Genomic DNA, 23,704 nt, shown 5'->3' on the forward strand with positions numbered 1-23,704 from the left:
AGTCACCTGGAGGAAACCCACGCAGACACAGGGAGAACACACCACACTCCTCACAGACAGTCACCCGGAGGAAACCCACGCAGACACAGGGAGAACACATCACTCTCATCACAGACAGTCACCTGGAGGAAACCCACGCAGACACAGGGAGAACACATCACTCTCATCACAGACAGTCACCTGGAGGAAACCCACGCAGACACAGGGAGAACACACCACACTCCTCACAGACTGTTCAAAATGATGCACTTGTTCACATTCATTATTCAGTTCTTAGCGTTTATTTTACAATACACTGGAGAATATCCATGGAATGATAAAATGACAACAATCATTAACCTGAAGATGAAACTGACAATGATGCTTTTATTCAGAGTACAGCAGCGGAACATAAGTTTTCCTGTAAGCCAATGATGACTTTAGTTTCAAATGTTAAAAAAGCTACACACACCACAAAGTAACGTTAATGTTCTGAAGTGTTAAATAAATACAGCGATGTTAGTTTACCTCTGATATAAAATAAACTATCAGTAAAAAGGAAATAAATAAAATCAATAGTCTATCCTGATAAAATCTATTACATTCCCTTGACAAAGTGCAGGAAAACAGAGTGAGAGAGAGATGGCGATAGACGGAGAGGTATTCAGCATCATCAGAGTCACACTGAAGCTGTTCCCTTTAAACTGAAGAGTCTGGTAAGATTTAGATCAGAACAAGCTCCAAACGAAGCGAGGCTATTTGCAGCTACTTCACGAATGCATGCACTGCCCCATGCCGTCTGCGGGGGGAACGAAGGGGTCCTCAACACTGGGCTGTGGAGCAGTGGAACTGTGTTCTCTGGAGCGCAATGCGCTGGAATGGAGTTTGTGATCCAGAACTAATCACTCAACAGCAGTAGCTCTTCACTAATGTTCTTGGATTGAATGTAACCAAATCCTCACAGCAATGTTCCAACGTTTAGTGTCAAGTCTTCTCAGGGGAGCAGAAGCTGTTACGGCAGTAAAGGGCAGTCAAATATGCTTTCTTTCAGGCCAAAGTTTGGAGACAATAAAGAGCCACTAATTCAAACAAATAATGGATGTTTTTGTCCGTTTAGCGTAAGCCAAATACATAGTGCAGTACAACAAGCACATGGATATACACTGTACCCTCTGCAGCAATATACACCACGATATTTAAGACGAGTGTCTCTCTGGTTTCACATTATCAGCAGCAAAATATACTTTAGAAGCTGTTTTCGGTGAGAATCTGGATCCAGATTCAGACGCTCAGAGATAACGCAGTAGGAAAGTTGTAACCACAGAATAAAATAAAAACAAAGTTATCTCTGAATGTCACATGGAACGTGTGCTCATCAGCTCCAGTGGCTTTAACTGAACTGAACACTGGAACGAGACCAGCACAAACCTCGGTGACACTGACCCTGAGGCCTGCTTCTGTCACTGAGGAAAATACATCGAGCCACAAATCACAATGAGAAATGCTATCATTTTCCCATAAATATGACTTACGACCTCATAATAATGAACATACAGTGTATTAGGTCTCATCATTAGGAGATTAGCAAGTCATAATTACGCGAGGCTATGTTCATAATTGTTTATTCAAATGGTGGGAATGGACTTCTGTTTGAGGGGGAGGGGAACATTACAGAAATATTATACAGAAAAGACTCAAGGCACCATTCTGCAAACACAGCACATTTTAGCAAGCATCTATTCACGAGAGAGACGGCTGAAGAAGTCCTTCATTAGCTTCAGTCAACAGCAAAATGTGTGGACCCTCATGGACAACTTTTAGGTTTTGTTTGTTTTCTAAGTGAAAATAAGTGTAAAATCTTTACAGAAAACACATTTTAAAGCGTTCTGTTTATCTGCTGAAATTAACACGGGAACAATATGCTGTAGAATATGTTCAGTGAATAAACTGAATAAACTGCACTAAACCCAGCAGAATTTGCTCCCTGTAGTGTTTCCCAGTTCTGACGCTGGTGGCACACTGCTCTGTACACACACCCACACAATCTCACTAATTATTTTTTTTAAATGAGACGTGTTCATATTAAAGGTGAAGTTCACGATTGTAATCAAGAAACATTTTTATAACATTCAGAAGAATTTGCTGCTCCCCAGTCTAATGTGTAAATGAGTGAAAAAACAAAGCGTCTCGGTGCGGTACGCTAGGCTTTCTCTCTCTCTGCTCACGGCAGAGGTATCTGGAGTATTTCGGTCAACGGAGACAACTGCGCTTAGCTACAGTCGTAGATTTTCTCTCTTTAAGTGTTGGGAGGACTGAAAAATGTGTTCAGGGCAGTGTGTGGTTCCAGGGGTGTGATTCCTGGGCACCGAGGAACTTTTCACTTAAAGGCTAAGCAGCAGCTCTATGAAAGTGTCAAACAAATAAATACAGTGGAGTTTGAGTTCCTAACTTGTGTTTATTGATAGTCAGAAAAACATGTTATTTCTTACTAATTCAAGGAATAAGGTTTAAAAGACCCAAATGGCCCAAAGATGAGGACACTCACTTCGCCTGTTTTAGTTGGTGTTAGTTAACGTTAGCTTGACTCGCTAAACTCGGTGCTCAGATTATACTCGGCTACGTAGCTGCATTACGGAGGTTTATAGTGTCGGATGAATTCGAGTTCGACTTCGATCACATTTACAAGAATAACGGTACCTCTACATTTGAGTTTAGCTTATTGCTAGGCTATTGTCATGAATAATGTTGGTTATTTAGCTAGATACTGTCATAACAGTCCGTCATAACGGTGTTTTACCGCGGCATTGTTCAGCTGTTGTCCACCAGTGACGTCACGGTTGCGTTCGAGAATTTCCGAATTGTCAGTTTTAAAGCAAATTAAGCTGCTCTTTTCATTTTAATTTATACTTATATCTGTCAGTAACTACAATAATGTGAGATATTCATGGAGGTCCATTAAGTGGTGCTTAGCCTTTAAAGAAAACAACAAAGCCTGTATTTAGACAAAGTGTAAAAAGTGTGTCCACAATTCTGCATTAGACTGAATCTGTTTAGAGCTCAGGGTGTATTCCCGTGTGTCCCCAAATAAAATAAAAAAAACAACTGAAACACACACACACACACACACACATATCCCTAGAAAAGTAGTTCAATCTAATTAACTTAACTAATGTGCTTTGTAGGTACTTGTACAGTTGAATCTAGAAATGGCAGTGATCTGATACAGAAGCTGCGTCTCAAAGCCTAGGCCCCAGCCGCAGACGGACGAGTCGCCAAAAAAGCTTCGCCTTTTCATGGCTGTGTTGGGAAACTTAAAAATAAATAAAACTGAAAAATTCAGCATGAAATTTTAAAGACTTCACATAAACGTCAGCACTGTTTGAGCGCAAGACAATTCTGATTTGGACAATTCAGTTTCCACCACGTTTTGGGGTCGTCACACACAGAGCAGAGGAACTCGGGGACAGGAAGGAGACACCTAGAGCGTCTGGCTTTGTGAATGAAATGATTCTTCACTTCAGAAGAGACACTGGTAGAGCCTACGTCTTAGAGCCCCTCTCACACATGCACCGTAACCCAGAACTTCTCCAGACATTACTTGGAGGAGCTGCATGTGTGAATGTAAATGTCATTAACAGTTGTATCAGACATTACCTGGATTTAACCTGACAGCCCCCAGCAGAAGCTCTGGGTAACTTCCGCGTGAGCGCCTGTGAGTCATTTAAATAAAATAAATATACACACATTTTTAATACGATTTTGAGAATAAAGTCAGAATAATTTGGAGAATAAAGTCAGAACAATTTGGAGAATAAGTCAGAATAATTCTGAGATTATTCTTGGAATTATTTAGAACTTTTTTTATCGCAATTCAACTTTAAGTAATATTCACATAAAGTGAACGTTGTTAGAGTTACACTATCACACAGATTTCAGGAATAAATACAGTCCTCTGACTCACTGGGACCAGACTGTGATTAGTATCTGAACGCCGAGCAAGACGTCGTTTATTCAGAATCCAGAGGCCGACACTGAAACGATACCATCGCAAAATCCTACGCGGAGAAGTCACGTCAACACGGAAATGAACTACACGTGTGAAAGGACAGGGAAAACGGCTTAAGCTTTGGGATGCAGCTAGAGTATCATTATTGGACCAGTATTAGCAGGAAATGCTGGACTGGGTTGAGACCAAAGTTTATAACAAGTACACCCTGAACACACTCATCCCATTGAGGATCAAGATAAATATCTCAACTAATAATATCTTTATATCAGTCCCGGTGTAAATGTGTTCAAGTGTAAGATCATTTAAATTTACTGTTAGAACATGTGCTTCTTTAGCACTGCACTTCTCTACAATAATTAACATTCCTGTCAGTGTCCATGGATTTATTATTCCGCACTAGTTTAACCTTTCCTCGTCTTATATAAAGTTAGATGTAACGTATAACTGATAAATAACAGCCTCGCACTGAAATATCAATCTAGAAATTTCTAAAATAATTGTAAAAACCAAAAAGTGAAGATTGTCAGCTTTTCCAAATGACCACATTCAATTACCCATCATCCTCTCTGTTACGACACGGAGCATCCACATTGTTACTGAGGTTATTATGGGGTTGAGGTTACGTTCAAATCTGTTCTGTTTTTAGAATAGATGTGTAACCATCTTTTCTTTTTTCCTCTGATTTATAATCAACACTTTTCTGCTGATATTAGCCAAATACTTACACAGACGCATTCTCTATAGTTATTTACAAACTCTGAACTTAACGGTCAGACTGTGAAAATGACGGATATTTCCTATTAAAACCTCATGCATTCATCTCTAAACCATTAAACTGAGTTACACTCGCGGCTGGAGAGCTTTACTTACGGAGCGTCCTTTATACTGTTTTCATTAAACAATCTATGTTTCTTTCTGATGTTAGGAAAGACTTTCTGGAGCGCAGCAGGGTCACACACAGCGGTCTGTAACAAATATAACTGCTACTATATACATAAGGTTCACAAAGAGGAAGCAAGCAACAGATGCTGTTGGAGAAAAAGAAAGAGCACATAAATAATAAATAACATACAATCTCATACTCACACACACACACACACACTATTTACATTTTGATCCACTAAAAGAATTTGTTGAGTAGAGTGAGCTGTGTTGTGTTGTCGCCCCCTGCTGCTCAGTGCGTGCTCTACGTGTTGTGTGTCCAGAGTGTAACTGTGCGGTCAGCAGATGATGAGAGGAAGGAGAGTTGCTCAGGATGCCACCTGCACTGGATCACCTTATCACTGTGCTCCCCTACAACAGTCAATGGCAGCTGCTTCGTGAGGTCACCTACACACACACAAACACACACACACACACAAAGAAATCCTCTAGGTTATAAACAATTGACAGATTCATTGTGGGAGCCATGGGAGAAGTCATGGGAGAAGGACAGCCTGGCTGTGTCTGAAAGGACTGCAGTGCTGCCTACGGAGGCAGGATCCTGAGGGAGGGAGGGAGCGAGGCGAGTCTGAGTCGAGTGTCTGTGAAGCATCCTTCACTGCATTAGAATTCCCATAATCCTGTGCGTCAGCTTTCCTCAGAATATAGAGGGTTTAGAAGATCGTCAGACCTCTGCGCTGCTGCGTCCTCTTCACACACACTGTATTATTATTAACATTTGTATCGTGTTCCTTCTGAATGTTATTTCAGTTATAAACAGTGATGTGTGTGTTGTGTATCACACGTGAACGCAGTCAGCTCTCTGTATCCTAACAACGTCGTGACGTGTCGCTCCTTGGATGCGTGTGTCAAACGTGACTCTGTTACGGTGCCTTCGCGTCTAAACGCTGCCTTCTGAGGCACTGACTGAGGACACGCAGGCAGCAAGGCGTCGGTTTCAGACACAGCCGTTGTGTAATGGGGTGTGGTATGTTACCTTGCAGGTCAGTGACGATGACCTTTGCATCATAGGAGCCAGTCAGGAGGTAGTGTGCTCCAGGGGAGAAGCGAACAGAGCGGACATCACTGCTGTGGGGGCGGTACGTCTGTACCATCCGTCCTCCTCTGATATCATACAGCATACAGGCACTATCCTCCTGCCCTGTGGCCAACAAACGCCCGCTTGGATCCACTGCCACCGAGGCTACTGGACTGCCTAAAGGCACAAGTACTTCAGGACGCTGTTTTTGTAAAGCTAATATAGTTACAGAAACATCAGTTAAATATTAGCTAATGCTTTCTGAATAAGAATAAAAATAGAATAAACTCCAGATTCAATCCTACTACACATTTACAGCTTTGCACAAGCTACTGCATAAATGTCGTTATGAGTTGGAGGCCAACCTGAGCCATGGAAGGCTGTGCCCACCACTCTCACACAGCTGGGCACACGCAGGTCCCAGAAGCGCACCGTCTTGTCCTGTGAGCCGGATGCAATCATCCAGCCTCCCCATGTGTACAGAGAGAGAATATGACCTGAGGGACAGAAGATACAGTTAGCTGAGAGCTTTTAAATTTTGAGTGCGCGCTGCAGACTGCAGACAGACCTCGTGGTACAATAACTGTTGTTCTCACTAACAGGATTTTGCGGTTTGTCTGTCTTAGGACCCACCTGTGTGCCCACTAAGAGCGTGTAGACCCTGTCCTCGCTGGCAGTCCGTCGTGTAGATGTTACAGTCTCCTGCTCCAGCGCTGATTAAAATAGAGCCTCCACTCTCAGGACCTTCCATAAACGCCAAATCCCTAATAGTCCCATCATGCATACTGAACTCCAGATCAGGACCTGAGGGAGGGTGGGGTGAGAGAGAGACAGACACAGACAGACAGACAGAGAGGAAAGGATCAAATGAAGGGCGAGTAGATATTAAGGAACGAAGAAATAAAGTAAAACAAAACAAGCATAAAATAGTGTTTAAATTCAGATAACAGTTATGAGAAAAATGAGAGAAGACCTGAGTCTCTGTGCTCACCAGTAGCATTACAGCTTTCAGAGTTGAAGGGCAGTACTTTGACGTATTTGTCATTGGAGCCAGTGGCCAATAACTGACCGCAGGGGCTCCACGCCACACAATAGATAGAACCTTTATGATGCTTATTCCGCTTAAAGCGCACCACTGGGGGCTTAGTCGCACTAGAACCACTAGAGGGAGATACACACACACACACACACACACTATATCATAACAGTAACTTTCATAAACATACAAAACAAACATCATACTGAAGAATAAACAGGAGAGTTAGCGCTAGTGTAAGCTCTAGTCTGGAATGGACCGGTTCATGGCATTTCTAGGTGTAAATAAATTTACTGACTGCGATCGGTATCACTTTCTGAAACACATGAGAAAATGGACTTTAAACGGTTGATCTCCACAAGTCTTTAGACAGTAAATTTAAACGACTCGACGTAAGAGAACGTGTTGATACGTACAGATGAAGCAGACAACCACAGACAGAGGAGTCTGGACATGTAACGCTCTCTAAGTGTAAGACGTTTAAACTGAATCCTATACTCAACAGGAAGCCTGTGTAAAGATGCTAACAGAGTGGTAACTTGAGACCGTGCGATTCTGAATCGCCTGCAATCGCTCACGAGTAGAGACAATCATCTCATCTCTACTTCTGCGTTTAAAACTACAGACATCAATTTACTAATATTTCTCAAGTTGAAATAGCAAGATCTCACCAGCTGTTTAAAATGTGAGTCAAACAACAAAGACTGAACAAATCTAACACCCAGATTACGCAGACTACAGTGGCCAGCAGGGGACAGAAGCCCAAGATTTTGTTTAACCACTGGGGCAATCTTTTCATGTGCAACAATCAAGACTTCAGTCTTATCTACATTTAGCTGTACAGAGTTATTTAATGGCCACCCCTGGCCAAATGACTCTCTGTCTCCCTCTGTCTTGTTTGTTTTGGCAGTTTTTTCAGAATTATATTGAATCGATATAATCGAAATTAAGAAATACATCGTGATATAAATGTTGTCCGTATCGTCCAGCCCTAATTTAATATTTTAATGGTGATGTCATGTTTCTGGGATTATATCGAACCTATGAAATTTTGAAAAATATCGTGATATAAATTTTGTCCGAATCGTCCAGCCCCATTACACTTACATACCATGTGACCTGTGCAACAGTCTGTACACCTTCCAAAATCATTACATAGTAAACCCTCTTTGGCACAAGTTACTTATTCAGTTCTGCGTACAGAGCTCTGAGGTGGATCCAGTGAATCGCGGAACTGACATAGCTGCTTTTTTTGTCTAAAACGTAGCGATGTAGATGAAGCTAGCTCTCATTTACATAAACGTGCTGCTTGGGTGTGTGTACCTGGTGTCGAGTGTGTCAGGGTAAGCACACACACGCAGGGTTTTGGAGTTGGAGCCCACAGCATACAAAGCCCCTGAAGGATGAAAGGCCACAGCACGCACAGCCTGAGTGTCCTCCAGAGTTCCCACCGCAACAAACTTCGCCTTACACTTCTCTCCCTTGTGAAGAGAAAAATAAACAGTCACCCATACGTCACATGTTCACAACTGCATGGCCAGGTGGCTGTGTGCGCAGCTGCGATATTTAAGCACGCTGAATTCTGAATGCAGTATTAGATATGACTGGATTTACTGATCAAAAACAGGTGTCCAGTATCACCATTATGTTCATCATCTCTAGTCATGACCCTTTATAAAAATGTATATCAGTTTCTTCAGTATAAAGTCACACTGTGTAAAGTCTAGACATTACATGATGTCACACTCTAGCTGGGGCCCACCCTTTCCTTTGTCTGTTCTTTCTTCACAGGGTGGAGTCAGTGGGGCTCGATTATAGACCATAAGAAAAAAATAGGATATGAAAAAATAGTGTGTGCACTGTTCTCCGGTCTGTCTCCGGTTCCATATGGTTCTTTGGTTAATTTATTTTTGCACAGCTCTGATGTCCTAAGCTGGGTGTTTGTAATGTAATGTAATGTAATGTAATGAAAACATTTCTTTAGAGAGACGCATCCAGTTCTCCCTTGTCTTTACCAACCTTTTAAAAACTGGAGAGCAGAATGAGCTTGGTGCGAATCACTGTTGGTACTTACAAGGCTTTGTGTGTTATACACAAGCCGAGAGGATTAGGAAACAACAGTAATTACTCTAACACCAAATCCTCTAGAGACAGGGCGAGAGAAACAGGGAGGGAGGGAGAGATGAGGAGCGAGAGAGAGAGAGAGGGGCGAGACAGAGCGAGAGGAGAGAGAGACAGATGATGATGAGAGAGAAAGAGAGAGAGATAAATGGGGGGAGCGGGGGGGTGGGGTGGGTGGGTCAGATGTTCCAATTTAAAACTATTATTTTAAATTTTGGGGAAAAACAGCACAAAGTAAAAAACCCTTATAGCCCTATTACCATTAAACCGCTTGTTATTAATAACACCATGGCGGTGAAGCAGAGTGTTTGTTTAGTGTGTGATAACTGCTGCAGTTACCTCAGCTGTTTTAGTGCGTGTCAGACTCCCATCATTCTGTCCCCCTTTGTCCTTCTGTCCACTGCAAGACAAAGCACTTCATAATTACATCCCATACCTCTTCCACTTTAAACCCCCTACACACATGCAGACAAAACTTTTTTCTATTTTACTTATTTTTAATCTTTAATCCAATAATTTAAAACAGTGCAGCAGCAAGTACTGTCTCTGTCACAGCTCCAGGGTCCTAGAGGTTGTGGGTTCGAGTCCTGCTCTGGGTGACTGTCTGTGAGGAGTGTGGTGTGTTCTCCCTGTGTCTGCGTGGGTTTCCTCCGGGTTACTGTCTGTGAGGAGTGTGGTGTGTTCTCCCTGTGTCCGCGTGGGTTTTCTCCGGGTGACTGTCTGTGAGGAGTGTGGTGTGTTCTCCCTGTGTCCGCGTGGGTCTCCTCCGGGTTACTGTCTGTGAGGAGTGTGGTGTGTTCTCCCTGTGTCTGCGTGGGTTTCCTCCGGGTGATTGTCTGTGAGGAGTGTGGTGTGTTCTCCCTGTGTCTGCGTGGGTTTTCTCCGGGTGACTGTCTGTGAGGAGTGTGGTGTGTTCTCCCTGTGTCCGCGTGGGTTTCCTCCGGGTTACTGTCTGTGAGGAGTGTGGTGTGTTCTCCCTGTGTCCGCGTGGGTTTCCTCCGGGTGACTGTCTGTGAGGAGTGTGGCGGGTTTATCCCTGTGTCTGTGTGGGTTTCCTCCGGGTGACTGTCTGTGAGGAGTGTGGTGTGTTCTCCCTGTGTCTGCGTGGGTTTCCTCCGGGTGACTGTCTGTGAGGAGTGTGGTGTGTTCTCTCTGTGTCTGCGTGGGTTTCCTCCGAGTGACTGTCTGTGAGGAGTGTGGTGTGTTCTCTGTGTGTCTCTCAAAAGGTTTTGGGATTCAAATATGGTATTAAATATAGTCCAGTTTTTATAGTATTACATTTTTAAAAAACTTTTTCTTGTGTGTAATTCTATCAGATAAACAGCAATAAATAAATGCTAGTTTAAACGAAAGATATTACAAATGTACCTTAAGTATTTTAGGAGGAGAACCGAGCTGTTGTTTCTGTTAAACTGATCGGAGCAGAACTCAGGGGAGGGTATCGTGGTCCTTGGTTATTTTAAAACGTTATTCCATTTTACAGTTGGTTTTCCAAAGCAAATTTAAAACTACATTTGTGTTGTCATATCTGACGAGTTACTGTTCCCTCCAAAAGAACGAGTACTGATCTATGCAGAATTCCCCTTTACCTTTTTGTATCACTGTTATTGAGTGTTATTCAGGTTGTACATATATTTAATAAATCATTCTGGACCATGTCATTTCCATTATTTTAATATTTTAGAGCAGTGAGGTTTGATCTCACCTTTGGGGTAACACAGGGGATTCAGTGGGTGTGTGTATAGCCCCCCGCGTCCCTGGTCTCTGAGGAGTGCTGCTGGAGAGCCCCACCCCTCCCTGAGGCTGCGGGCCATCTGTGGCACCCCCTGTATTTCCACCATTCTCTCCTCCTCTGCCATTACACTGCAGAGACAGAGCCTGCACCTCCTCTCCCAAATCATCCATTCCCACATTCAGCTCTTCCAGCTTCTGAATGGACCTGTATGTGGACAGACAAAAGGGTGAGTGCAGAGAAGAGGACGCCTAAACCAGTGCTGAAAATACTTCTAGGCATTACATCTCTCTCCTGAATTCTCATCAGCCGTTACACTGCATTAAAGATAATCTACACACACTCTACACACTTATGTGCACTTTTACTGTGATCAGTTTGGACAAGCTCAAGACACACTTGTGGTTAAAAGATGCAAATGCAGCTATGAATTCAGGAACACATCTAAATGACGGTTCCCCAGCTCAGGGGCATTGGCTGCGTTTGTAAAAGCACTACAAAACTGATGTTTGTGGAAAATTAAACAATGAATAAAAACTATGTGGAGCTTCTGAACGTCAACAAACCAGAGAGAACAGAATTTCCCCACGATCGTAGATGTTTCCTTCAATGTAACTTCTCTAGTGTGGTGTAAATAACTGGGCTATCTAGGACTATCTAAACCATGGAAGAGTGTCTCACTAATTTACTTACAGCTGAATGCAACCAAACACAGCAATGTTCCAACATCTAGTACAAAGCTTTTAGTACAAATGATCTCCAGACTAGGATTTTCATTTTAATTTGAGGCGTTTAGGAAGTGAAAACTACGAGTAAAGCATTTTTGTTTTGTAAAAAATAATGGGAAAAGGAAAAAACTCACATTCATGAGTCATGGTGTTTGAGAGAGACCTGGTAAATTTGCACTTGGAGTGAAAGAAACATCAGCTCATGTTGACCTCGGTTTTCACATAGAGCTCGATTTTTTATTTGTATTAAAACGTTTAAAAAAGAAACCCTACTGATAGAATTAGTCTCATGTCATGATCTACCGAGAGAACCGGATCCGTGTGTGTTTGGGTGTGAGGGGCGTGGCTGTTTACATTAATATGGCCTTATATTTGTGCATGTACTGAAGTGTTCTCCCCTGGGGATTCTCCACACCCTCCCAATCACTGAACTCTAAGTGTACCATCTGGACACCCCAGGTGGCCTTCATTTTCTCCTCTTCATCTCCCTTTCATTAGATACTCATCCCTCCCTCTCTCCCTCTCTCTCTCTCCCTCCCTCTCAGGCCACAAAAGAACACTACCACGTGAGTATTGTTCATTACCAATGTTACCGTTAACACCTTTCAGTCCTGTTCTGAAAAGCCCTAAAAGCTGCAGGTCTGTGTAGGTTTAAAAAAAGCTTAGCCTTAGTTCTGTGCTTCTGTTCTTATTTTATTTAAACGCAGCAACAGTTCTCATTTGTTCACTTTTAAACTCTTAATTAATTAAGTTTCAAGTGAACTGGCATTTAAGTTAATCATGGAACAGCAGATATTTCTCAGATTAAAACATTAAAGACCATTAGAGATCAACGAAAAACATGAAAAAATAACCAATTTATAAAAGAAAAGCTGCCCAAACTGTCACTATCCGATAAACAGCAGAAATAAAAAGCTCCACGGTCAGAAAAACACATTTTTCTTAATTTTCCATCTGTCAAGGAGCTGTTAACGAGAAACGGAAAAAAGACAAAAACATCTCTTTTTTAGTTTGAACCTTGAACATGAAAATTCAAATAAAGACGTTGATGACTGATCACCAGCCGTCAATATCACTGTGAAATATAAGTAGAAACTACAACAAAATCTTACTAATGAACTTTAGAGGAGGTAAGACATTAACGCTAACGAGCAGCTCCCACCACGAGCATTAAAACCCCCATCTCCCCCTCTGACTCCCTGCATTATCTATTGACAGCAGTTTATTATAATGACAGAATCTGTGGAACCTGTTCTGCTTTGGAAACACTTTGTTCATTCAGAATCATGATTATCAATCACAGCTCTCAGAAACACTACTGAAAAAGGCCCTGAACAGTCTTCTGACCTGTGCCCATCACTGTACACCAGGGGGAGGAGGAAGATAAAAGAGCCAATTAGCTTCCATTCCCATTACAGCTGGGTTTGATTTAATAACACGGTTCCAGTGAGTGGCTGGTGAAAGAGGGGGACTCTTGGTGAGGATATGTTCAAGTAAAAGAACACAACAGTGTGTATGTTTCACACTGCACCTCGACCAAATGAACTCTGAATGTCGAACTAGTTCCATTCAGGATCCTTAGAGCCTTGGTGGTATCCTGTATCCACAGTCCCCCCTATGGAGCAGGAATAGACCAACATCCTCATCTCGGTTGGTGCTTTTCAGCGTTTGGAGTCTCTCCGTTGTCTAAAAACCTCCAGATGGAGAGAAAGCCTAGCACCAGACCCAGACTAGAGAGCATCACTTGGAAAGGAAACATCCTCAGAGTTTTATACAGTGTTTTTTGATTAAAATCATGAACTACATCTTTAAGAGTATTAAATTACAAACGCAAATGATTATCAAATATAAAATAAACCGTTTAACAATCTTCAAACGTGTTCTATTTGTTTATTAAATGACTCCTTTGTGTCTAACCTGTTAAGAAAGGTCTCAGTGAGGTTGTGCTTTGCGTTGGGCAGGGTCTCCTGCTGTTGGACTCCACCCTCCAGGAGCATCTGCTGGTAGAGCTGTCTCTGCTGCTGCTTCTGCTCCAGGTGCTGCTGCACACGCAGTCGCTGCCTGTAGTATTCCTGATACTGCTCTGTGGAGTCTCTCAACTGCAGCGAGACAAACAGACAGACGGAGAGAGAGAGAGAGACACAGAGAGAGAGAGAGAGAGAGACACACACAGAGAGAGAGAGACACAGAGAGAGACAGACAGACAAACAGAGAGAGAGAGAGACAGAGACAGAGAGAGAAAGAGAGAGAGACAAACAGACAGACGGAGAGAGACAGAGAGAGAGAGAGAGAGAGGCAGACAGAGAGAGAGAGAGACAGAGGGAGGGATAGAGAGAGAGAGAGAGAGAGAGACAGACAGACAGAGAGAGACAGAGATAGAGAGAGACAGAGACACAGAGAGACAGACAAACAGACAGATGGAGAGAGACAGAGAGAGAGACAGAGGGAGAGAGAGAGAGACACAGAGAGACAGACAAACAGACAGACGGAGAGAGACAGAGAGAGAGAGAGACAGAGCGAGAGAGAGAGAGAGGTAGAGAAAGAGGGAGAGAGACAGAGATAGAGACAGAAAGAGAGACAGACAGAGAGAGAGACAGAGGGAGAGAGAGAGAGACACAGAGAGACAGACAAACAGACAGACGGAGAGTGACAGAGAGAGAGAGAGACAGAAAGAGAGAGAGAGAGAGATCCTGTCATTAACTGAGAAATAGAATAAATATCATTAGATTGCTTTGTTGTTGTGTAGCAGACAGTGGCTTGACCTGAAACGGCCCCATGCTCTCAGTCTAAGGCATGTGCAGGTGTGCCTTATAGCTGGGTGTCTGCTTGGGGTGTGTGTGTGTGTGCTGCAGACTGTCTGCTTCATAACTCTGCTGCAGTCCTGGGCTGGATGATTAATGCAGCCTCTACTGTCCCATCTGTGTCCCACCGGAGCTCTCAACTAGATGTTGCCAGGCTACTGATGCTGGGTGTGTGTTTGTGACAGATGTGAAAGAATGTATGTGGCTGGTTATTCCACAGGGATATATTGTAGGAAAATGTTACTGATCCTAATTGAAGAAGGTAAAGCGATATCTGTCATTAAAATGGATTTTCATATGTTTTTATACGAGCTGTTGTTTTGAGTCGAATACAAACGTGATCTCTGCTGTAACTTGTCGAGTTTGTGCTGGTGGTCTGCATTTCGCGGTGTAAACAAGTCTCTCTGGGCAAGGTTTACACGTCACCTTTAGTATCTGCTCGGTTCGTTTGTACCAGTCGAGAGCAGAGACAAAATAAGGAACAAGTTCCAGGAACCAGGTACAATTTTCAGCCGAGACGAGTCGAGTAGGATCCATGCAGTGGAAAAGTGCTATTTCAGGAGCGCCTCTTCTGGAGCGGAATTCTGTTTGTGTTTTATTCTGTGATCACGCCTTGCGTCCAATCACAGTGCAGTTCACACCCCCCCAGATTGCCAGGTAGACTCAATAGCTGCCACAGAGATAGCGTCCTGCACCAATGGAGGTGACCAAGCGAATAGAGATCACATTAGATTATTCCTTAAAAGCCTCGGCATCCTTCTAAAAATCTCCATGACCCGAGAGTAAAATGAGAGGAAATACTGCCCATGTATTTGAAAAATGGAGGAAGATTGGAAGCAACAAAATCACAATAAGAAAATGGTAGCTCCTCATTCACTTTTGTGCCTTTCTCTAGCACAGGTTTTAGTGAAATGCTGTACACTTTTCTGTGTAAACAGGTTGTTTACAGCACTTTAATATTAATTATGAAGATCCCACGTTCTTAAACTTGTCTTAAACTCACGTAGGTTCAGTTTCCCTCACCTTGGCAGCCTTGTTGAGCTTCGCACTGGGCAGGAGGAGGAGGGGGAGGTGGGCCGACAACTCTCCTCACTGATAAACATTTGCTATCAGTTTTACAAAATGCTTTTTTCTCAAATCCAATTCATATGTCTGTAGACCTTTCAGATTGAACGCCACACAAGTGACATACTAAAGTCTAGCAGCTGCCCAATCAAAGGATCTGACACGGTTACCTCGTTCTTCTCGGAGGGAGATGGAGCGTCCTGACCGGGGGCAGGGACAGGGCGAGAGTTCTGGGCTCCTGTTGAACTCATCATTTTATCAGAGGGAGTATCAGTTCTGGAGCTGAAAACCAAACAACAAACACATTACTCTTCGTGCCATCGCACTATTATTATTACAATCCTTGTTTATAACAATCACCACAGTTATAATTCATATTCTCTGTCCTTCACGCCCACATTATAATTACAGATTACAAATGATTGTGTCCTTATCACACACACAAACACACACACACAGCAGTAACCGTACAATTACTAGGAGTCTGCAGACAGCTCTGTTAAGCAAAGACTTCTACATCAAACGTGTTCACACAAAGCAAGTCGTTCACTGTTTACAATGTGTATGAAACATCACTGGGATTAGGATTCGAACACCACAGTTTGATAAGATTTTTATTCTAATTGAAATCAGAAAACAATTCTTGATGCACATTATATTCCTGTTAGCTCCATTATTTTGAATGCAGCTCAGTAACCATGACTTCACTGTGATTTTAACACGCATTAATATGATTCTGTCCTTTTTCCCCTCCTCCAAGCCATGATACCCCATAATATTCCATTTCATACGTTACCTGGGAGGTCATACATTTATTTTACAGCAGGGGAAACAAATATCACAAATAACATTTTGTAAATTACTTCAGAATATTTCAGAGCATTGCACTTTGGGAATGCACTTTTTTTGTGAAACACTGAGGTACAGTATAATGTTAAAAACCTGGGGACATCTGCTTAACCAACGTTATTATCCTGTAATAAAGGGTATAAGGGGACATCGATGATTGTGGGTAAATGCTCTTCTCTCTGGTTTGTTTACGTTCAGAAGCTCCGCATCTTTTAAGGTGGAACATTACGTTTGAGGGGGAAAAAAAAGGATGTAGTTTGTATGTGGTCGAAGTTTTTGTCTGTAAGATTTTATTCACTGTCTGAATTCCCACAGAAACTCGTTTGTAACTCGAACTGTTTATTTTTGTAGCACTTTCGCTAATGCGATATGTCGTCTGAATTTAGAGACATTCCCACCTTAAGTGATCTGAAACAGCAAAAATAAGTCAGTGTTACCCCCCTATGGAGCAGGAATAGAGCAACATCCTCATCTCGGTCGGTGCTTTTCAGTGTTTGGAGTCTCTCCGTTGTCTAAAAACCTCCAGATGGCGTTTCTCTGCCGTGAGCAGAGAGAGAGAAAGCCTAGCACCGGACCCAGACACTTTTGGGAGTTGTTTGTTTACCCATTTACTGACACTGGGGCTTCGTAAACACATTAGAGCGGTTGAAACAAAATTCCGAACATTACAAATACATTACCTATCAGGTGATTCCTCAAAGATGCTGTGGCACTGAGACTCCTCCATCATCAGACTGCGGCTCAGGTTCTGACCACCAGGGTACTGGAAGTTGGCGAAGGAGTGGGACATAGGCGAGGCTTTCCTTGGATCTGTGGCTCCACTCCCTGCCCTTTTCTCCAAGCCTGAGAGGCCATAGGAGAGGCCGTCCAGTGCGGGGTTGAGTGACCGGGACATGTAGGTGTCTGCTGACTGTGGGCGGCGCAGGGGAGAGGCCGGGTATGGAGACAGTTTGCTGATTAATGGAGTCAGCAGGTCAGCGTAGGCCGCTTTGGCCGGCTTGACCAGGCGATCCACGTGGATGTTGAGGATTTTCTGCTCAAAGGCACAGGAGAAGACGCTGGGGGAGAGGTTCTGCAGCCACGAGAGCAAACTGAGGTCCAGATCGTCACAGCCATTTCCACAGAGCATGTCGATCCCTAGTAGAACTTCGCCTTCTGTGATTTCTTCACCTGTGGCTTTACTCTGGCAGAACTCCACACAGCATTCATACAGGACGCCTTTAATAAGCAGCTGGAACAGGCGGTTTCCACTGGCCTTAAAGCCGGCCTCGCTCAGCTTGCGGTCAGCTGGGATGAACTCGGCCACCATGCCGCAGGCCTCCTCGAAGCAGTGGACTCGTGCGGTGCTGGGGTTCCAGTCTTTAAACTCTGCGTGGTTGGTGAGGCGAGGCAGAGTCAAGAGAAGACACAGCTTACTGTAGTCCTCTTTGGACGGGCAGAACTCCTCCAGGGCATGGAGGCACTTCACAGCCTCCTGCATGGTGAACTCCAGCTGTTTGGGAGCAGAGAGAAGAAAAGACAAAGAGCTACACCTCTACATTTTTGTGTGTTTATTGTCTTCATGGTCTTCACTCTCAGTGTTGACTGTTGTTTAAAATACAAAAGGGATTTATCTGTAAATAAGTAAGTAAAATGTGTTTATACAGTACTTTTCACAGACACAAGCCACAAAGTGCTTTACAAAGACATGACACAACACCAAATACAGCACAACCCATGACAAAAAAAGGCAAAAGGCAAGAACGGCAATGACAGGCAGGGAATTAAGAGTAGGTACGTCTAGTGCCGGGATCAGAATACTCAAACTCAGCCCGATCTTGACATGATAGTGTCGTATCTGACAAATTACCCGCTGAATCTGAGCGTCGGGGGCGAGGAGCAGCTGTGGAGTACGGCACACGCCACAACTCCCGAGGTAAAGTCAGACCTATTGGCCCAGTCTGACACGGGCCATGTTCCTGATGATGACCAATAGGAGACTGTCAGAGCGCTGTCAGCCTCACATCTGTAAACACGGAGAAGAGGGAGAGGGAGGCCCTGCTGCAGCTGTCAGTGGAACAACCAAACCTCAGGTTCTCTTTCAGGAGCCAGTCCACACTGTCCTCTCCGTAGCACCCAGGAACGGCCCCCTCTCGCTTTTCTTCTCATCTTTTCAGAACAAAATCCCAGCGTCACGCACAACACTTCTGTAGCCGTGATCGACAGTTTCTGACCCGCCTCCTAACGACATCTGAACTCACGCAACGACGCAAACGAAGAACGGTCCGTGTCCCCAGTCTCTTTACCAAGACACGGCACCAGTTTACAGCTCTGATTGGACACGGTGAACGTCGTGATCGCGATATCGTGTAGTCTGATCCCAGCATTATGGAACTGAGAGACAAAGCCCAACATAAATCTGTGATTTACTCTTCTGTAATTTCCATCAACATGTTGGGTTTAACATTTAGTTAAATATTAACAACCCAAAAGAAAAGGTTTATCATCATATCACACAGAGACACACTTCATCAACAGTATTATTAACTCTGTAGGCTGTAGTACTCACGTGCTGCGGCTCATCCTCAGCTGACATAGCATTGTTCACACATAGAGCTTCCAGAAACTTCTGCTTCAGCACTATGTAGCGGAACCTGACGTGACATTAAAACTCATTTATAATATCAGAAGATTCAAAGCACAATAGGAACGCACAATGATTTTAGGGCCACACTGGTGCCTCGGATACTGAGTTAATATAACATTATTACTCCAACAGATGTTTAGAATCGAGTCTGACTCTGTGTTGTATGAATGTTGTAAGTCAAATAAAATAGCAAGAGAACAGTAGAGGAGACACAGCTCACCGTTTTTTATCAAATTTGTCCATGCATTCCAGTGGCTGAATGAACTGCAGCACTTCATCCCACTGTCCATCAAGAATAAGCTGCCTGAGAGGGAAAAGAGGACATAAGGCCTTGTGATAGTCCAAACATTACGTGAAAAACTATGTTTCAGAGCATTTTTGTGTAAAACGTAAGAGAATGTTTGAATTTGGATTTACAAATTACACGTTACAAATACACCGAGACTCATTCGTGTACAGGGGGTCCTCGACTTACGACGTTGATCCGTTCCTACATCGCGTCGTAAACCGATTTTCGGTGTAAGTCGGAACATACGTAGATACTGTACGTAAATAACATACTGTAAGCACTGATCCTAACACCTATCCTCCTCGGTCCCGAGCCGCATAACCGTGTATTCTTCCGCCGCGCCGCGCACACCACACACGAAGTTCACGTTACGACGTTTACGACGCAAAACCACTTACGTCGAAACAAGGCTTTATACAGTAAATGGGAGATGTGTCGTAACCATGAAACATCGTAACTCAGGACTGACGTAACCCGAGGACCTCCTGTATTTACTATTTACGGTTACAGAGGCTAAAGCTTTAACGTCCCTCGCCATCACATAACATTGGTGACACATTCAGATCCTCAGCCAGCTGCTAAGAGAAGTGTTAGATATAAAGTTGCAGAGAATTTATTGTTCCCTGGAAGTGTTATATAAGCTGACACCTCATCATAACAGTTCCTAACCTGCCGGACCAGTCCTAAAAGGTTACTTAGAGCCCAACAAGTTCATCTGAGATATTAAAGCTGGAAAGGTAAGTAAAACCTTCCCAAATGCCACAATTATTATTAAGTCAATCAGTTATAAAATAACACGCTGTTTTTTTAAAACACTTGGCTTTGTTTCTTTTTACAGCTTTTTATTAAGAAAAGAAATGTCCATGATATGAATGTCACATAATACGTTTGTGGGTGCACCGTGTCTGATTATGGCGCCTCAAACACTCCTCACAAGTCACAAAAAGAGGAGCTTAGGGGTTCTAAACTGGAACATGAGATGAGCCATTCCGTCCAATCAGGGAATTTTCTGAATTTGGAGAACCTTCAAACTCCCAACGCTTCAGCAACACACTCCCTGTAAACACACAATACCCTCACACACCGCAGTGTGTGTCTGTTCACAGCTCTGTTTCCTTCTACACTACAACCAGTGACAGGATCAGGGTGAACGGCATGAATGGATGCTATTGTAAAAGCACTGCCACACACACACACACACACACACACACACACCCCAACACACACCCCAACACACACACACACACACACACACACACACACACACACCACCAGTCTTGTCCTTCACTAAAACTGCGCTTTAAGCTTCCTTCAAAATTAAACTCCTCCCTAACCTCCCACAACTCAGTGGATAATTAATCAGCTACAACCGAGTAACACTTTTTTAAAGTATAGAAGCCATAGTTTTTTGTTCCTAAAACACTTCTAACGTTTTCTGTCAAAGACAAAACTGCTACTTTAATGAAATATGTAAATCTGTGCGCAGTAACAGCATCCATCCACTGGCTAGTGTGTGTACTCCGCGCTGGAAGAGTGCTGCTGTTGGATCACAAACCCCATTCAACCCCTCCAACCCGCCACTCCAGAGAACACAGTGGAACCACACTTGGCACAGAAAAGTGTGGCCTTGTTTACCTCCTGTCCTGTTCTATTGGATGTTATTGGCCAGTGCTTAGAGATTATATAATAATGGGTGCAATGGGACACTCACGTCAGCAATAACTAAGTACACATTAAATTAGGTGAATTCAGTCAGAAGAAAGACTGTCCAGAAGATGTTGGGCTCACAAAGATATGATTAATCAAACTGTGTATTAGAGCAACAAAAACAACAACGCAGGAGCAACACTGGGACGTGAAGAAGGCACATTGTAAACAAGCATCTTTTACAAACGTTAAAACAGTCCTGGAATGAGATGATTTCTGATATATTTTGAAGAATGGAGGAAACAACAATCAATCTAAAGAAGTTTAAGAGGATTTCCTTGGTTCCTAAGATGAATTTGCTATTGATTGTTGGTTATTTAACCCTTATATTGTGTGTCAATTGCCTCATAGCCGCACATGTCTTTAACAAGATACAGAACATCCATCTACAGGTAGAAACACAAACTGAGCAGTGATCAGCTATTAACTGATAATCTACAGGCGTCTGTAAAGTACACAGTCGTAACATCAGGAAAGAACATAGACATCAGCTCAGTCTCTAAACACTGCAGAGTTTAACACAGGGACATTTTAACTGGGTCCTTCACCTTCATCAATAACCAGGTTTCCTCTGCTACATAACGCTGTTTCCTCTAGTGCTTCAGCGGCTTTCAGTTCGGTTCATTACAGATTATAACAGGCATCGGTTAACGTTTTTACTTTTACTTTTACACCGTGTGTGTGTTCTGTACAGAAATCAGTACAGACCCATAGCCCACGGTGTCAAAGGGATGTGCAGTAACAGCAGCAGCTCCCCCAGGTCCTAGTGCCCCCAAGTTTCATTACATTATTAATATGGAGACAGAGAGAGAACCGTTGTTGGAAATGAAACAGGTCCGACGCCGTCCATGCATTAATCTACACTCATAAGAAAACAAACCCAATGGAAAACCCCTGGACAGCAGAGATACATCTACAGCATTTCAAACTTTACCATGAGTACAGTACGTGGTGAGTGCAGCTCACACCTGAGGAAGAGCATGTCGTCCGAGTAGAGTCCGTTTATCACTCCGCTCTCTTTCTCCAGAGCCAACATGCTGATGTGCAACTTCCGAGAGTTCAGAAAGTCCAGGATCACCTTAATGATCTCCACCTCCTTTACATTAATGGTCTCCTCTGCCGTCATGGTGGCAGGCTGTAGTGGAGTAGAAGGAGAGAAAGGAAGAATGTGAGAGAGCGCAGGAGGGAGAGAGAGGGTGACACACACACACACACAAACACACACACACACACAAAGAGAGAAAGGAAGAGAAAGAGATGAACTAGAAAGTAAAGAGGTTTGGAGACAGGAGGGAGAATGTGTTTCTTCTTGTGCTTGTGTTATTTGAAAAGATCATACAGCTCTATTAAAAATTACTCTTGTAAAAATACTCAGGGCAGAGATGAGAAGGATTCCAGCCGAGTACGAGCCCTGCCTCTGAGAATAATCTCTTTCACAGATCCGGGCTGAGCTGAGCTCAGAGGAGCTGCTAAATGGATAACCGGTGTTAGCTGGGTTTCTGTTCTCCTTTGGTCAACAAGCTACAGCCTCTGTCAATGTGTAAACGTCCTCTGATGGAGTATAGCGTTGTATCAAATCATTCACGTGACTTTATGAGCAAGTCCTTTATGAGAAATCCTAATTTACTAATCACTATCCCATCCCTTCTTCAATAATGGAGTTCTGAAGCAATGAGTGGTGCTTTAGAGAAAGTGCGAGCCCAACTGAGCACGTCGTACACTAGTTTTGTGGCTAATGTAGAAGACGGTCACTTAATGCATTCTTAGGAGGTAAATCTGAGTCAAACGAGAGCAATAACAGCACATCAACTTTATCAGCTCTGCTCATCGTGTAGGAGACGTGTGTGGACCCTGTTCCTCGCTGGACCGGACACACCAGAGATCCTGACCTATCACAGTGGGGGATCATCCTCAGGACTGCTGACACTGACATGGGGCACTGGTGTTTGAAGATCAGACACAGCAGCAGCTGCTGGAGTTTTATAATTCTCAGTGTCACGGCTGGACCGAGATCAGTCCACGTCTAAAACCGTGTAGCCACCAAGGTCCACTGATGTAGGACCAGAAGACCAGCCCAAACTGTGCACAGCTCACCTGCTGCTGGACAGTGTTTACAAACTTCAGCAGCACTGCTGTGTCTGATCCACCCGCACCAACAACAGAGGGGCTGCATTCTGTGATTACAGTGACACAAAACGCATATATAAAGGTGAGTGGAGCTGAAAAATGGGTGGAGGAACAAGGAGGTGGCTGTGTGTGGTCTGTGTATATAAATAATATCATATAATACTAGCAGGATATGACTATAAGGTTTCCTTCAAGCACCGGGGTGTCCCACCCATCTGAGGGGAGCTGAGAGGAGTCGTTATCCGGTGCGTTTGCTTACTCACGTTTCCCCCAGCCCTGCTTCAGCTCCCCGGAGAAGGGCGCTTACTCCTACCTTACGAGCAGCACCGAGGCGTGTAAACACCAGCAGGCCCGCTGAAGTCAGCGGAGAAAACCCGGCTCTCTCTGAACACGCCTCTGTGTCCGCGCTGCGCAGATTAACCTCTGTGAGAGGAGGCTAACTAGCGCCCGGCTAACGTTTACTGAGAGGAGTGAACACAGCCCAGCCTCGCCTTCACACACACACAGGAATAACGGACATACAGATAGGCCCTCAGCTCACCTGACGTCTACATAAACACAAAACACTGCCGTGCTCCGGGGGGGTGTGGGGCCGTGCTGCCAGTCGCGCTCCTGGGTGTTCTTTAATCCCGTTAATCTTCGCTCTTTCTCTCTCTCTTGTTGTCGATGCGCCGC

At 43.7% G+C, this 23,704-nt stretch overlaps 1 protein-coding gene across 2 annotated transcripts; it reads right to left on the reverse strand.

The window, feature by feature from the left end:
- Positions 1–282: 282 nt before the first annotated feature.
- On the reverse strand, positions 283–23,704 carry LOC136675982 (WD repeat-containing protein 47-like). Of its 2 annotated transcripts, none has more exons than XM_066652819.1 (15): positions 23,571–23,704; positions 21,871–22,037; positions 19,127–19,210; positions 18,829–18,913; positions 16,961–17,772; positions 15,602–15,713; positions 13,483–13,664; positions 10,811–11,044; positions 9,445–9,505; positions 8,308–8,465; positions 6,940–7,109; positions 6,582–6,752; positions 6,314–6,445; positions 5,907–6,125; positions 283–5,317 (listed from the first exon to the last, which is right to left on the reverse strand). In XM_066652819.1, exons 2-15 carry the CDS (start codon positions 22,026–22,028, stop codon positions 5,175–5,177), a joined length of 2,721 nt encoding a protein of 906 aa, XP_066508916.1. In that variant the 5' UTR covers positions 22,029–22,037; positions 23,571–23,704; the 3' UTR covers positions 283–5,174. The 2 variants fall into 2 exon arrangements, with proteins under 2 accessions (XP_066508916.1, XP_066508915.1); XM_066652818.1 differs by having other exon boundaries at positions 9,445–9,520.

This window comes from Hoplias malabaricus, chromosome X1 (genome assembly GCF_029633855.1).
Source record: "Hoplias malabaricus isolate fHopMal1 chromosome X1, fHopMal1.hap1, whole genome shotgun sequence".
NCBI classification, from domain to species: domain Eukaryota; kingdom Metazoa; phylum Chordata; class Actinopteri; order Characiformes; family Erythrinidae; genus Hoplias; species Hoplias malabaricus.